This window comes from Chrysochloris asiatica, unplaced genomic scaffold (genome assembly GCF_000296735.1).
Source record: "Chrysochloris asiatica unplaced genomic scaffold, ChrAsi1.0 scaffold00234, whole genome shotgun sequence".
NCBI classification, from domain to species: Eukaryota; Metazoa; Chordata; class Mammalia; order Afrosoricida; family Chrysochloridae; genus Chrysochloris; species Chrysochloris asiatica.
Window position 1 is genome coordinate 4,468,754 of NW_006408752.1, and position 14,456 is coordinate 4,483,209.

At 41.1% G+C, this 14,456-nt stretch overlaps 1 protein-coding gene across 2 annotated transcripts in view; it reads left to right on the forward strand.

Annotated features, from left to right (window-relative positions):
• Positions 1–5,922: 5,922 nt before the first annotated feature.
• Positions 5,923–14,456, forward strand: part of COL4A3BP (collagen, type IV, alpha 3 (Goodpasture antigen) binding protein) — a 190,204-nt gene continuing 181,670 nt past the window's right edge. The window contains exons 1-2 of one of the 2 annotated variants that reach the window (XM_006873295.1): positions 5,923–6,008; positions 6,251–6,638. In XM_006873295.1, coding sequence (XP_006873357.1) covers positions 5,923–6,008; positions 6,251–6,638 — 474 coding nt within the window. Of the gene's footprint in view, positions 6,009–6,129; positions 6,639–14,456 lie in introns of those variants that run through there. The other variant, XM_006873296.1, reaches the window with a different exon arrangement.

Sequence of the window (14,456 nt, forward strand, 5' to 3'; positions counted from 1 at the left end):
CTAATGACAAGACCAAAAGAGTTGTGGGATTGTAAGGCCCCAACTGATTTTGCCTAGCTACTTGACCAAACTTTAGTCAGGCTTCAAGAAATCTTCCAAATAAACTAGGCCTTAGTTCCCTAGTTCCCAGCAAGGACAAGGCCAGACTTCAAAACTTCAATATCAAAAAGAATCCTTGAGAAATTTATAACAGTCAAACTGACCCAGGCAGTGATAATACAACAAGCTGCAAACACCTGTCTTAGGAAAACATCCTGACCACACACTTACAATTAATTGTTCTATCCAATGCCAAAGCCAATTAACTTATAGATTAGAATGCTTGCTTCATGCCAAAACCAGTAGAAATATAGATTATGAATAAGTAACCAATCAGAAACCGTACATATGCTATTGCACAAATCTGCCCCCTGAAACCTTATAAAAACTTGTGTGTATAGTGAGTCAGGGTCGCCTTTGTCTCCTGTTTTAGGAGTCTGTGAAGGTGGACCCCAGTGCGTTGGAAATAAACTTCTTGCTATTGCATCGAACTCGAGTCCTGATGATCTTTTTGGGGTCTCCTACTGGATTAGGCCACAAGGGGGCCTAATAGGATGACAACATCTAGATCATAAAGGAAGAATGCAAAAAGTCATCAAAAAGACAGGAAAGGGACTTCTGGCAAAATGCAGACTAGGCAGATGTACTACATGGACCTGCTACAACGAAGATACAGGAGACCAAATAAAACAGATATACATGAAAATTCTGGCACCCTGAACTTCAGAAGAAAAAGGTAGAGTGGTAGATGAAGTGCTTGATGGGAGAAAAGGCTGAGTAGGAACAGCATGAGAGGGAGACTGGCTGCTGGCCAGACATGACTGGATCATCTTGTGAGCAGCTTTGGAAGCAGAGCAGATTTGCATGGGTGCTAAGAAAAGTGGCCAGCAACCACCCTCACCCACCCCACGAAAGACCCTGTTCTCTGAGTGTGCAGAGCCACATGGTTGGGAGCTTCACCAGTATGTACTGGGGATACGGGTATGTGCTGCTTTGGTGCCTAGACTCAGGTGGGCTTGACTCCAGACCTACAAATCTCACAGAGCCACCAGACCAGCATTTTACCAGTCACCCTGCCTGCAGGTGCCCGTGGACCTAAGAGACATTGAGGCCAGCTCCATCAAGTAGGTATGGATTGAGTGCCCTGAACATAGATAACACCAACGTCAATAGGAACTCCACCTAGGGTCAGGAATTCTGCTGTTACATCCTTTCCACAACCATCCTGTAAACTCCTTAAATTTCAAGAGAGCCCACCACAGATTCCTCCCTTCTGGGTCTAACAACTGCACTGTGGTTTTACAAATACGACAACCCCAAAATGCCCCAGAGACAACAGACATTTTAGCTCACACGAAGAAACAAGAGAGAATGGCTTGACCAAATGACAAAATGCACAGACAGAAAACATGTCTGTGGAAAAAAAGGTAATGGAACTAACTGAAAAATAATTCAAAAGAATGATATTTTGGTACCTTTAATGGATTGACAGAAAGGTTGAGGGAAGAATTCAGGAAAACACTACAAGAACAAACAAAATATAAATGCAAATTTTGAAACAATACAAAACCTGTAATAGAAGTCCAGAAGACTAATATTAAAATGTCAGAAATGGACAGTGCATTGACAGAACAAAGGAGATGATCTGAAGCACTGAAAGCCCAAATTAGTGAGTTTTGAAGACAAAACGTCCAATACTAGAATGCTAAAAGAACAACCAGTAAAAAGGAATAAAAAAATCCAAAGAAAGCCCAAGAGTTATGTGGGATACCATGAACAGGTACAACTTATAGATGACTGGAATTCCAGAACAGGAAGAGACAATAAAAAGCAAAGAGAAAGGCAAGAAGATAAGCATAGAAGAAGCTGAAAAACCCCCAGTCAGGGTAGGTCCCAAAAGGAAATCACCAAGACATATCATAATCAAATTTTCCAAAACTAAAGACAAAGAAAGAATCCTGAGAGCAGTTCAGGAAAAGCAAAAAGTTACTTACAAAGGAGATTCAGTAAGACTAAGCTCTGATTTCTCAGCAGAAACCATATAGGTAAAAAGGCAATTGGTAAAATACACAAATCTCTGAAAGAAATTAATTGCCAATCAAGAATAATAAAACCAGCAAAGATGTCTCTCAAATATGGCAACAAAATTATGTCATTTCCTGATAAAACTTCAATTAAAGGAATTTGTAATGACCAGACCAACTTTGGGAGTCCTGGTGTGGCACTGTGGGCTAATGCGTCAGACTTCAAAGTCGTTTGAACTACAAGGTCAGTGGTTCAAGCTCACCAGCTGCTCCTTGCAAACCCTCTACAGGATTGCTATGGGTCAGAATCGACTAGACGGCACTTAACAACAACAAGAAGACCAACGTTACAAAAAATTGCTAAAGGGCATTCTTTGGACTAAGAATCAACAACAGCAGACTACAACCTGAGATTATGATACATGAATACATGACACCACCACCCAGAACTCAATCCGATATGGTGGTGGGGTGTGCCGTGGAGTCGTTTCTGACTCATAACAACCCTGTACAGGGTTTCTGAGGCTGTAAATCTTTACGGGAGCAGAAAGCCTCATCTTTCTCCAGTGGAACAGCTGGTAGTTTCGAACTGCTGACTTTGTGGTTCACAGCCCGATTCGTAACCACTACGCTATCAGAGCTCCTTCAACCCAGATAGATAAGTATTTAAAGTAAAGCAAACCTACAAGACCCAGACTAGGCAATCGGAGAAATCAAGGTATAATGAAATTAGTTACATAGCAAAAAGAGGGAATAGTGTAGATACAGAACTTCCAGATGGCAAAGATGTCAAGTAGATTCTAAGACAAAACAGATTGTTTTAAACAGGGAAAAATTAATAACTTACAGGGTAACTTCAAAGAAAAATAATACACCAACACATCAAAATAGAAAAAAAGAGGATAATCAGAGAAATTTAGTAAACATTAACACAATAGAAACGACAAAGAAACCACAAATAAAAAGAAACTCAACATAGAAAATTATGGGGAACAAAGAATCCAGCAGCACTACACACAAACCACATAAAAAAAGGCCGCAATCAATTCATACTTACTGATAATTACACTGACTATAACTGGATTAAAAATACCAGTCAAGATACATATAGAGCAGAACGGATAAGAAAACAGGATCCTTCAATATGCTGTTTACAAGAGACCTATCAAAAAGATGGACACAGCCTAAATGCCCAGAAGAATGGTTAAAGTTACAATGTAACACTACAAAATGTTAAGGAATATAATGAAGCTAAGAAACAATTCACAATTTGGTTGAATCTGGAAGACATTATGCAGAGTCAAGTTGGTCAATCACAAAAGGGCAAATATTATATGGGACAAAGGTTGTAAGAAGTTGTTTGTTTTTTTTTGCTTTGATTTTTTTTTTTTAAAGGGGGTTTTCTTGATAAAAGAAACAATTTTATGATGGCTACGAGTTAGGGATGGGAGCAGGAAAATTATTCCTGGGCTAGAGGATAAACACATGTTAACATGGGTGACAGGGCAGGCAATATGCAACAATAGGGAGGTTGGCAGAGGAATAATGAAGGTAGTAGGAGAAATAGAGGAATGCAATAGTTAAAGTGAATTGAGATAAATAGCATTAACTATTCGTATACGGAGGGGATTGTAACCATATAATAAAGCAAAGTATAAGATTTGTTCAATGTAAAAGTGTGATCTGCTCAGTAATACTTCATTCAATTCACAATAAAAAGTTGAAAAAAATTAAAAGTAAATAGAAAGACAGGGAAGAATGAAAAGACCAAAATGAATGTCAAAAGAGACTCTGAAATTTGCTCTCCAACGTAGCTACATTAAAAAAAATTGGAAGAAATGAGGAAGTCAAAGAGATGAACAGAAAATTTCAAAGGGCAACTCATTAAAACAGTAAAGCATTATAATGACATGTGCAAAGACCTGGAGTTACAAACCCCCCACATTTCTCAATCTGAAAGAACGGAATCAAAAATTTAAACCTCACCTACAATACTGAAAGATTCTATGGACAAAATATTGAGTGATGCAGAAAGCATCAAAAGAAGATGGAATAAAGGCAGAGTCACTATAACAAAAAGAAATGATCGATATTCAACCATTTTAAGAGGTAGTACATGATCAAGAACCAATGAGACTTAAAGAAGTAGTCCAAGCTGTACTGACTGAATGCACTGAAGAAAAACAAGGTTCCGGGAATTGAAGGCATACAAATGGAAATCTTTGAACAAACTGATGGAGCACTAGAGGCTCTCACTCATCTATGCCAAGAAATTTGGATGACAAGAGATCCATGTTTGTGCCCCTTCCAAAGAGAGGTAACCTAACAGAATGTGGAAATTTTGGAACAGTATCATTAATATCACATGCAAGTAAAATTTTACTTAAGGTAATTAAAAAATGGTTGCAACTGTACATTGACAGAGAACTGTCAGAAAGTGAAGCCAAATTCAGAAAAGGATGGGGAACTAGGGATATCATTACTGACATCAGATGTATCTTTGCGGAAAAGCAGAGAATACAAGAATGATGTTTATCTGTGTTTTATTGACTATGCAAAGGCTTTTGACTTTGTGGATCTCCGTAAGCTATGGACAACAATGCTTAAAAGGGGTATTTCAGAACACTTAAATTTTCGCCTGAGGAAATTGTATATTGATCAAGAGGAAGTCACTGGAACAGAACAAGAGGATACTGAATGGTTTAAAATCAGGAAAGGTGTGTGTCAGGGTTGTAGTCTTTCATTATACTTATTCAGTCTGTGTGCTGAGCAAATAATCTAAGAAACTGGATTATATGAAGAAGAATGTGGCATCAGGAATGGAGGCTGACTAGCAAACTGTGATAAGTAGATATAATCAGACATGTTTTCCGAAGTTTAGTAAGGAATTTTATTGCTGGCAATGATCAGGAAACTGATAAGATGTCAAAATAGAAAAAGGGAGGAAAGAACTGAAGGTACAATGCAAGTTTCAGAAATTATCTTAATCATATATGCAAAAGGACTAGATCTGTTCGATCTATTTGTCTTTTCACCAATTCAAATCCAGTGTTGAGACAAAGCCAACGTTCTATTGCCTACGTCACTATTAGTCACTGTTGTACTTTGACCTTTTTCATACGAACAAGTTTCCATTCCAACCATTCCTAATATATTTCATATCGGTAGAGATGATGAACCAGATCTCCGGAACACAGTCATTCGCAACTCATAGAAAACTTCAGGCTACCATATAATAGTCTTTATTTTAAACTTCTAACGTCACTCATTCTCTGGCAACAAAAAAGTTCCTTCCCATAAAAATAAAAACACAAGAAATCTAACAAAATGCTTGTTGCTTGATCTGGTGATAAGGGACTGCTTTTTTAGAAAGTGGAAATGGTGATTGGAAAGCATTAAGTCTGATTGATGTCTGAAAAGAAACATAGAAGACCTTCCGAATTTGCAGTGCTGGTTTGGTGGAAATAAATTACATTCTGTCACTAAGTAGCACGCCCTTACTCAGACCATAGCTAACCAAAGCGGAAGCTTCCGGTACACTATTGCCTAGGCGAGCGGGAAGAGGATCCCCGGCTTTAGGAAAACAGACACGCGCGGCAGGCCCAGAAACTTCAGTAGAGAATTGTCATCTCTCGTCAGGGCTCGTAAACCCGACGGGTTCGTCACAAACACACTTGGTAGAAATAGAAGAGAGGACCGGGCAATGGGTCACACAGCTGTGAAACGGAGCCCACCCACGCTTGACCGTCCCCAAGGCGACCAGCCTCACTCCCGCGAATCACTCACCGGCTGCCTTAGGTTCGTGACTACTACAACTCCCAGTATGCTGCGTGGCTGATAGAAGAGCGTCCCTCCCAGCATGCAGCACGGCGGCGCCCCTGTCCCTCCCCCTTTCTTCTCCACTCCACCTACTTTTCTACCCGTAGTAACTCGGGAGAGCCGGAGGTAAGGTGCGAGAGGAGGGCCATAGGCTTTCGGCGTGTCGCGTCAGACGTTGGGAGGGGGACAGGGCGGGGAGCAGAGGAGAAGGGGAGGACGGAGGGGAGGGGAAAGGGGAGGGGAGGGTAAATAGTGGGCCAGGCAGGAAGATGGCGGCCGTAGTTGAGGTGTGAGTTCACCCAGGTCTCTGCGGCTGGATTCTTCTTTTCCTTCTTTCTCCCTCTACCCTGTTTGAGGTTGGCATCCAGAGGATCGAATTCAGGTGGCGGCGCCGGGCACTACGTAGGGGTCACGGCGACGGCGGCGGCTGACGGCTGGAAGAGCAGGCTTTCTTCGCCGCTTGTCCTCCTTCCCCGGTCCGCTCGGTGTCAGGAGCGGCGGCGCGGCGGTCGGACTTCGTCCTTACTCCCGTTACCCCCCGCGCCCGAGCGGGCACTCTTCCCTTCGCCATCCCCCGACCCTTCACCCCGGGGACTGGGCGCCTCCCCCGGCACACCACTGGGAGCGGAGGCCGGTCTCCTGCTTGGCTGTCGCGCCTCCATGTCGGATAACCAGAGCTGGAACTCATCGGGTTCCGAGGAGGATCCGGAGACGGAGTCCGGGCCGCCTGTGGAGCGCTGCGGGGTCCTCAGCAAGGTGAGCCAGTCGCGCGCGGGGCCGGTTGCCCCCGGCCCGACTCACCTGCTACGAAGCGAGGGAGGGGAGCGGCTGCGGGCGTGGGGTGGGGCTGGGCGGGAGGCATGGACCGTCCTGGGGCGGGGGCTGCGGAATGGGTCGGGGTGCGTGGCTGAGTCCTGCCGCAAGGCTGTCAGTGGACGAGGGGTGGTGGCGGCTGATCGGGACCCTCCTCCCCGGCGGCGACTGGGACTGGGGAGACGTGTGCCAGCCGGAGGATGCGCACCATGCCTTAGCAGCCAGCGCGGCAGCTGCCTCCGCTATCGGAGTCCGTGTGGGACCACGGCGATTTCAGAACAACTGGCCACGGGCACGGTGTAAATCGGGCTCCCCCAAACCTGCCGAGTAGGCTTGGGGGGCTGTGCAGGCGCTGCTGTTACGGCAGAAGCCGGAGAAATTCGGCTTGGTGCTGAAATTTGAGGTTGTAGGATGTGCCCGACTAAAAGGAGAGTGAGGAGGACTTTGACACAATTTCTTCCTGACCCCCTTACCCTAGTTCTGGAAAGCGCTATTTAATCGACATGTGATATGTATATAGTACAAGACGTGTCGTAATGGAGACCAACCTTTGGTCCATGAAGAAAAGCATGAGTTAATAATAAAATATTCTTGGAAGATAAGGAAGACACTTTTGTGTCTTTGCTGTATTTTTTTATTTTTTAAATTCCCTTTTCAAAATTCTAGCAAAGCATATAGTCATTTGTAGGATTGAGACTATAAGGTTAATAGTTAAAATAGATGAAGACTTTTTTAAGAGACAAAGTGGGTAATGTTTTAGTAGCGCTTTTTTTGTTTGTTTGTTTTTAATGGTTGTTATGGGAAGATTCACATAGCCTTTTCTACTTCCTTCTTCCTTCCTGTTAAACTTTTAGAAATGGCTGGAGTTTGCATTTAACTTGGAGAGAGGAGGAGCTGGGGCCAGTCCCTTAACAAGTTGATCATAAGATACGAGATCATGTGTACCCACTATTAAGAAATCACTTTGCTTCCAGTATTACTTGGTTAAGCATTTGGACTTCATTTGTGGCATTGTTTCATATTAGGCTGTCTTTAGAAGGCTGGTGTTAAAGGGCCCAGGAAAGGAAGGTATTTGTCAGTGTCCGAGTCAAGACTTAATACTGTAATCATTCTTGAAATGGAAGCGAAAGATTTCTAGTAAAGTGAGACTCCCCAGAGTTTCTTTAGATTAAGTGTACGTTATAACTAAGGCGTCTATATTGAACACCTGGTGTAATAGGTATTTATTTTCAGGTTGGGATAGTTATGAAATGAGTTCTTTGCTTCTCAATGATTCTAACAGTGTCTTCACTCAAATGAGCACACTGCCATGTTAGCATTGTGGTGGTGTTAGTGTTGTATAAAACAAGCTCTACTTGTGTTCTACAGACCATCACTCTTTTGGGGGTGGAGGGTTCAAGTCAGCAGTGAGAAAAGTCACCAGTGCTCTTGAGTATTCACTGTGTTCATTCTTTCTATCTCTCTATCATTGACCATGTCAATTGAAGGTGCATAGCTTCAGTTTTACTGTTGCTGCATAGGTGGAATCAATCAATACATTTTAATATTTTTGTAGTGGACAGCTATGAAGGAAATTTTTATATATGAAATGTTCTTTAGAAGCTTTTTAATCAGGAATGTTGTATATTGAATACATATGCAGAGTACATCGTTGTTGTTAAGTGCCATCGGGTTGGGTCCGACTCATAGTGTCCCCATAGAGGGTTTCTGAGGTGCAGCTGGTGACCTTGAACTGCTGTCCTTGTGGTTCAAATGGACCTTGAACTTCAGCACATTAACCCTCAGTGCCACACTAGGAAGCCATAGCATGTTTTAAAATTTAAACATACATTTATATTTTGATTCCTTTGTATTGAACTGGTAATTTACACAATTTAAAACTTAGTATCTATTTTTCTTTTTCTTTCTAATATTACTTTATTGCGCTTTAGGTGAACGTTTACACAGCAAATCAGGTTGCCATTTTTATACAACCCAATTTTTATGTAGTCTGTTCCCTACATTGGTTACAGTTTTCACTGTGTGACAGCATTCTCATTATTTCCGTTGTTCTGTTTCCATTGCTCTAGCTTCTCTTTCCCTTGTCTTTTCATCTTTGCTTTTGAATAAATATTGACCATTTGGTCTCACGTACTTGATTGTTCAAAGGAGTGCATTACTCACATTTATTGTTTATTTGATAAGCCAACCTATTTGGCTGAAAGTTGCCCTCCAGAAATAGTTTCTGGTTCAAGTTCAAATAGTGTCTTTAGGGTAATAGCCTTGGGGGTTCCTCTAGTCTTTGTTGGTCTAAAAGGTCTGGTCTTTGTAAAAAGAATTTGAATTTTGTTCAACTTTTTTTTTTTTCCAATTCTATTAGAAACCTTCTTATTGTGTTTGTGGCTGGGCACCATCTAGTTCTTCTGGTCTCAGGTTAGAAGCAGCCATGGTCCTTGTGGGCTGTTGGTCCTGTACTAGGTTCTTCTTTGAGCCTTCAGTTTTCTTCATTCTCTTTTGTTCCGTACATATAGAAGCCAATAGTTGTATCATAGATGGCTATTACCTAGCTTTTTGGACCCAGGCACTACTTATAAGTTTGTTGTTGTTGTTAAGTGCCATCTAGTCAGTTCCAACTCATAGCTAGCAATCCAATATAGGGTTTCCGAGGGTGAGTTTGAACTGCCAACCTTCTGGTTTGCAATCCAGTGCAAATCTTATAGCGCCACACCAAGAGTCCCCTTACCAGATTGTTGTTGTTGTTGTTAAGTGTCATCGAGTCGGGTCTGACCCATAGCGACCCTGTACAGGGTTTCCGAGGGTGTAAATCTTTACGGGAGTAGAAAGCCTCATCTTTCTCCCGCGGAGCGACTGGTAGTTTCGAACCGCTGACCTTAAGGTTCGCAGCCCGATTCGTAACCACTACGCTACCAGAGCGCCTTAGGATGTAGAATATTATCTTTATGACTGTCTTAAGCCAATTGACTAACTTGCCCCTGGAGACTGGTCCTAAGTCTTTCAGTGCAGTAAAACAATCCCGCAAATTGTTAGGAAGCCTCTGTAACCCTGTGTGCTTTATTATATGTTGATATATATGCAGCATGCATAAACATACCGACAGATTCACCTATATATGCATATACATTTAATTGCATATGCCTTTCTATAAATATGTTGTTGTTATTCAATGCCATTGAGTTCGTTCTGAATCAGAGTGAACCTGTATAGGGTTTCCCAGGAGTGGCTGGTGAGTTTGAACAGCCAACCTTGTGGTTCAAACTTAACCTTACGGTCCAGAGTTTATTCCACATTGCCACAGCAGGACTCCTTCTGTACATACATATTTCTTTACATATTTATCTGCACAACCACACACAATTTTTAGTTGTAACATTGTTGCAGATTTGTATATGTTACAGCATTTACTGAAATTATTTCTTTTTCTGGTGTACTTCTTGGTGTCTTTATTTATTTACCTTGGTCATTCCATTGACGTCACCTATATTGGGTCTTACCTTTCCCCATCAGCAAATATAACAAGTGTCTACAAAGTCGGTTTGAACCAAAAAGTCAACTGTTCAAGCTTACCAGCTGCTCCTTGGAAACCCTATACAAGGTCACTATGGGTTGAAATCAGCTCAATGGCACTTAACAGTAACAACTATCTAGATATTGATTCCACCCCCCTCACCCTTCCATCCCTATTAATTATTGAAGAACTTTGTTTTCTGTATGCTTTCTTGAGTTTTTACAATAGTGGTGGCTGTGTGCCGTGGAGTTGGTTCCAACTCATAGTGACCCTGCATAGGGTTTCCGAGGCTGTAAATCTTTACGGGAGCAGAAAGCCTCATCTGTTTCCTGCGGAACAGCTGGTGGTTTCGAACTGCCAACCTTGCAGTTTGCAGCCTTATTTGTAACCACTACGCTATCAGAGCTCCTTTACAATAGTGGGACTATATAATACTTCTCCTGTTGTGATTGATTTATTTCACTCTGCATAATGTCCTCCAGTTTCATACATCTAGATTTTTTCGCAGACTCTTATTTATAGTTGCATTGTCTTTGTGTGTATGCACCAGAATTTATCATTCATCTATTGATGGACATTTAGGATGTTTCCATCTTTCTTCTCTTTTGAATAATGGCATGATGAATATAGATGTGCATTCATCTATTCATGGAGTCCTGGTGTAGCACTGTGGGATAGAGCACTGGACCGCAAGTTAGTTTGAACCACAAGGACGGCAGTTCAAACTCACCACAGTGTTGTTATGAGTCAGAACTGACTCAGCTGCACTTAAGGACAACATCTATTCACATCATTGCTCTTTTATCTCTTGGCTATACGAGAGTAAGTCAGAAAGCATTACTACTAGAGTTCCAATTCATAAATGTATGGGTTTATTTTAAACAAAACGTGTTTAAATATGGCTTTGTAATCAGAATTTGTTGTTGTTAAAGTACCATTGATTGGATGGCTGTTGACAAATTCTCTCAGTAATCTATTTGTCTGAATCGCATTGTTGTTAAGTGCCATCGAATAGGTTCCGACCCATAGCAACCCTGTATAGGGTTTCGGAGGAGCAGCTCGTGAGCTTGAACTGCCGACCTTACAGTTCAAATGGCTTTGCAGTCTGATGCATTCACCCACAGCACCACACCAGGAATCTCATTTGTTGTTGTTATTGTTGTTATGTGCCGTGGAGTTGGTTCCTACTCATAGCGATCCTGTACAGGGTTTCCAAGTCTGTAAATCTTTATGGGAGCAGAAAGCCTCATCTTTCTCCTGCAGAACTGCTGGTAGTTTCGAACTGCTGACCTTGCGATTCACAGCCCGATTCGTAGCCACCATGCTACCAGAGCTATGAGGAATCTCATTAGGTGCCTTAAAAAAAAAAGTCCAATCAAAATAGGGGCTTTCGAGGGGGATCTGCTGTGCTAGTTAAATTCAAGGCAGAAAGGCCAGCTCAGAAGGTCATTATGGTGACTGCTTTTTGGAATTCCAAAGGTGGGGGTACCTTTGATAGAGTTTCTTAAAGGACTCAAGATGACCATGAGGGCTTATTAGGAAGAAGATTTCAGAAAATTGAAAACTGTATTGGTGAGGAAAGGCCAGGAGAGTTGTGCCAAGGAAATTCTTTTTTTTTTTTACTTTCTATAACCACAATGTACTTGCGCATTCTTCAAGGGTGGCAAACTGTGTCAACTTTGCACTTGCAAAACCTTACCCCATCCACTATACATCCCAAATCTTGCCTCTTAGATTTACATTTGTTCACCAAACTCAAAGAACTTTTAAAAGGAACACAATTTGAATCCTTGGCAGATCCCAGACTGCCATTCTGATGTGTAAATCAAAGAGCCGAGAACTTCAGGGAAGGGTTAGAGAGAAGGGACATAGCCTTTAGAAGTATGTAGACCTAGATTTGTTGTTGTTGTTAATTGCCAAGTCACTTCCAACCCATAGCGACCATTATAGGGTTTCCGAGGAGTGGCTGGTGAGCTTGAACTGCCACCAACCTTTCAGTTCAAACTGACTTTGCCATTTAGTGCTTAACTCAGAGTGCCACACCAGGACTCCATAGAGGAAGGATATGTTGAGAAACATTTTGATGTTTTTGTTTAATAAAAGTTTCTGTGATATTCTGTGAATACTTGTGGATTTACCCTAGTATACCTATGAGTCTGGTTGTTGGATGATAAGGTCTTTCTATTTCTAGCTTTTGGAGAAAGCTCATTACCAGTTTCAGTGTTGGTTGTAACCTTTTTGCATTCCCACCAGCAACATATCCAATCGCCCTACAACCTTGCCAACATTGTTTCCTGTTGTTGTAGTCATTGTCCTTTTTGCAGGGGTGAAATGATATCTCATGGAAATTTTTATTTTCATCTCTCTGGTGGTCAATATCTGTTCTTATACTTCTATTGAGTAGTGTTATCTACATTGCTAGTTTAGTCCCAATACTAAATTGTTTTGACTCATTCTCCTCCCCACCCCTAAAGAGTGGATTTGGAGTAAGGTGGGGAATGGAGGGGAGGGGCAGTAAGCTTGTATTAGAATTGTACAAGTCCAAAGTTCTTTTTCTATGTGGTAATCTAAAACACATGGAAGTACTTATGAAGCATTATTTTCTATAGAATCCCTTTAAGTGTTAAAGTTCCAAAAGTACTGGATAGACAGTAATTCTAAAGTATCAATATAGATCATAGGTGGGAAAGGATCCGTGTGTTAACGGGTTTCAGCTTCATAATGTCCCATTCAGCTTCATCTGAATTCTCTTCATCCTTTGTGGTTTACCTTATCTACTTTTTCTCCAGTCACCTGTTGCCTGAAATTCTATCCATCTCAAAAACTAATCTTTCGTGAAACTTTTTCTTCTCTTGCCAACTATTCAAGAGCTTCATCTGAGCGCTCATAGCAGTTTTATTGTAACTTGCTGCTGTTATGCTCTGTTTTCTTTTCATTCTGATTTTATGCTCACTGATATATGGGGGCAGGAATTTTTGATTCCTGTAATTTCTAGTATGGGCTATGTCTGTATTTTTTTTAATGAGGAAGAGTGAGGGAACACTGTGGAACTAAGGTGAAAATCATTCTTCCAGGTGAAATAATAGAGCTTAACACTTTTTGAACTAAGGTCCTAAAGCTTATGCAATTTGTTGGACCCCGCTGAGAAATTAATGTTAAATTATAGGTACACATTTGCTTGAACCCCTCCCCTCGTATCATTTTGGAAGGAGCCTATTCCTGCTGAGCTGAAACTTAAGTATCATCGGTTATACATAACTCTGCTTCCAACTGAGCACATATTATTTATGTGCTAGGTTTGGTTCTAATTGTATTCTTATTTAATTCATAACAACAGTAAAAGGGAGATTTTGATGAAGAAATAGAAAGGGTAAGCAGTTTGCCCAGTCACACATTAGAAATGAAAGTCACTGGAAGCAAAGTAGAATTAATTTAAAGAGAGTCTTGAATGCTAAAAGCTTCAACCATTTGTATTTTAGGTAGTGGATTATGTAGCTTTTGAAGCTGGGTTATACATTAACCATATTAAATGTGATAGTAAATTGTGTGAAGAAAAATTAAAGTTGATGTTATTAAAGATTAATGGTCTAGCATTTTGAACTCTTGTTAATAAGACCATTAAAAGTTTGCATATGGCAATAATTTATAACAGAATGAAAATTTGGCAATGAATAGCTTCATATTTTTATTGATTTAGAAGACTTTGTTAATACTAATGCAGGAGAATAAGAAACGAAAGCAACCAAACTTATTTTTTTACTGACTGTGTTACTTAGGTTATGTTCTTGTTAAGTGCCATTGAGCTAGTTATTACTCGTAGCAACCCTGTATAGGGTTTTCAAGGAGCAGTTGATGGGTTTGAGCAGCTGACTTTGTGGTTAGTGGTTCAGTGTTTATCCTACAGCTTTAGTCCAGGACTCGGTGTTAACTTTTGGCAGGGGCCAAAACAATTTTAAGTGTAACAAGCATGGGGAGGAGGGGAGAATGAAAATACAAAGATCAAAGCAGAATTTTTAACCAAAATTCTGTTTCTGTTCTATTCCTAAAATATTAGAGGAAAATTTTATCTTTATTTCTTAAAGGAACCCTGGTGGTGCTGTAGGATAAGCACTGGACTACTAATCACAAGGTTGGCAGTTTTCAAACCCACCAGCTGCTTTGCGGGAGAGGAGAAGGCTTTCTATTCCCCTAAAGATTTACAGCCTCAGAAACAGTGTCACAATGAGTTAGAATTGACTCAATGGTTGTTTTTTGTT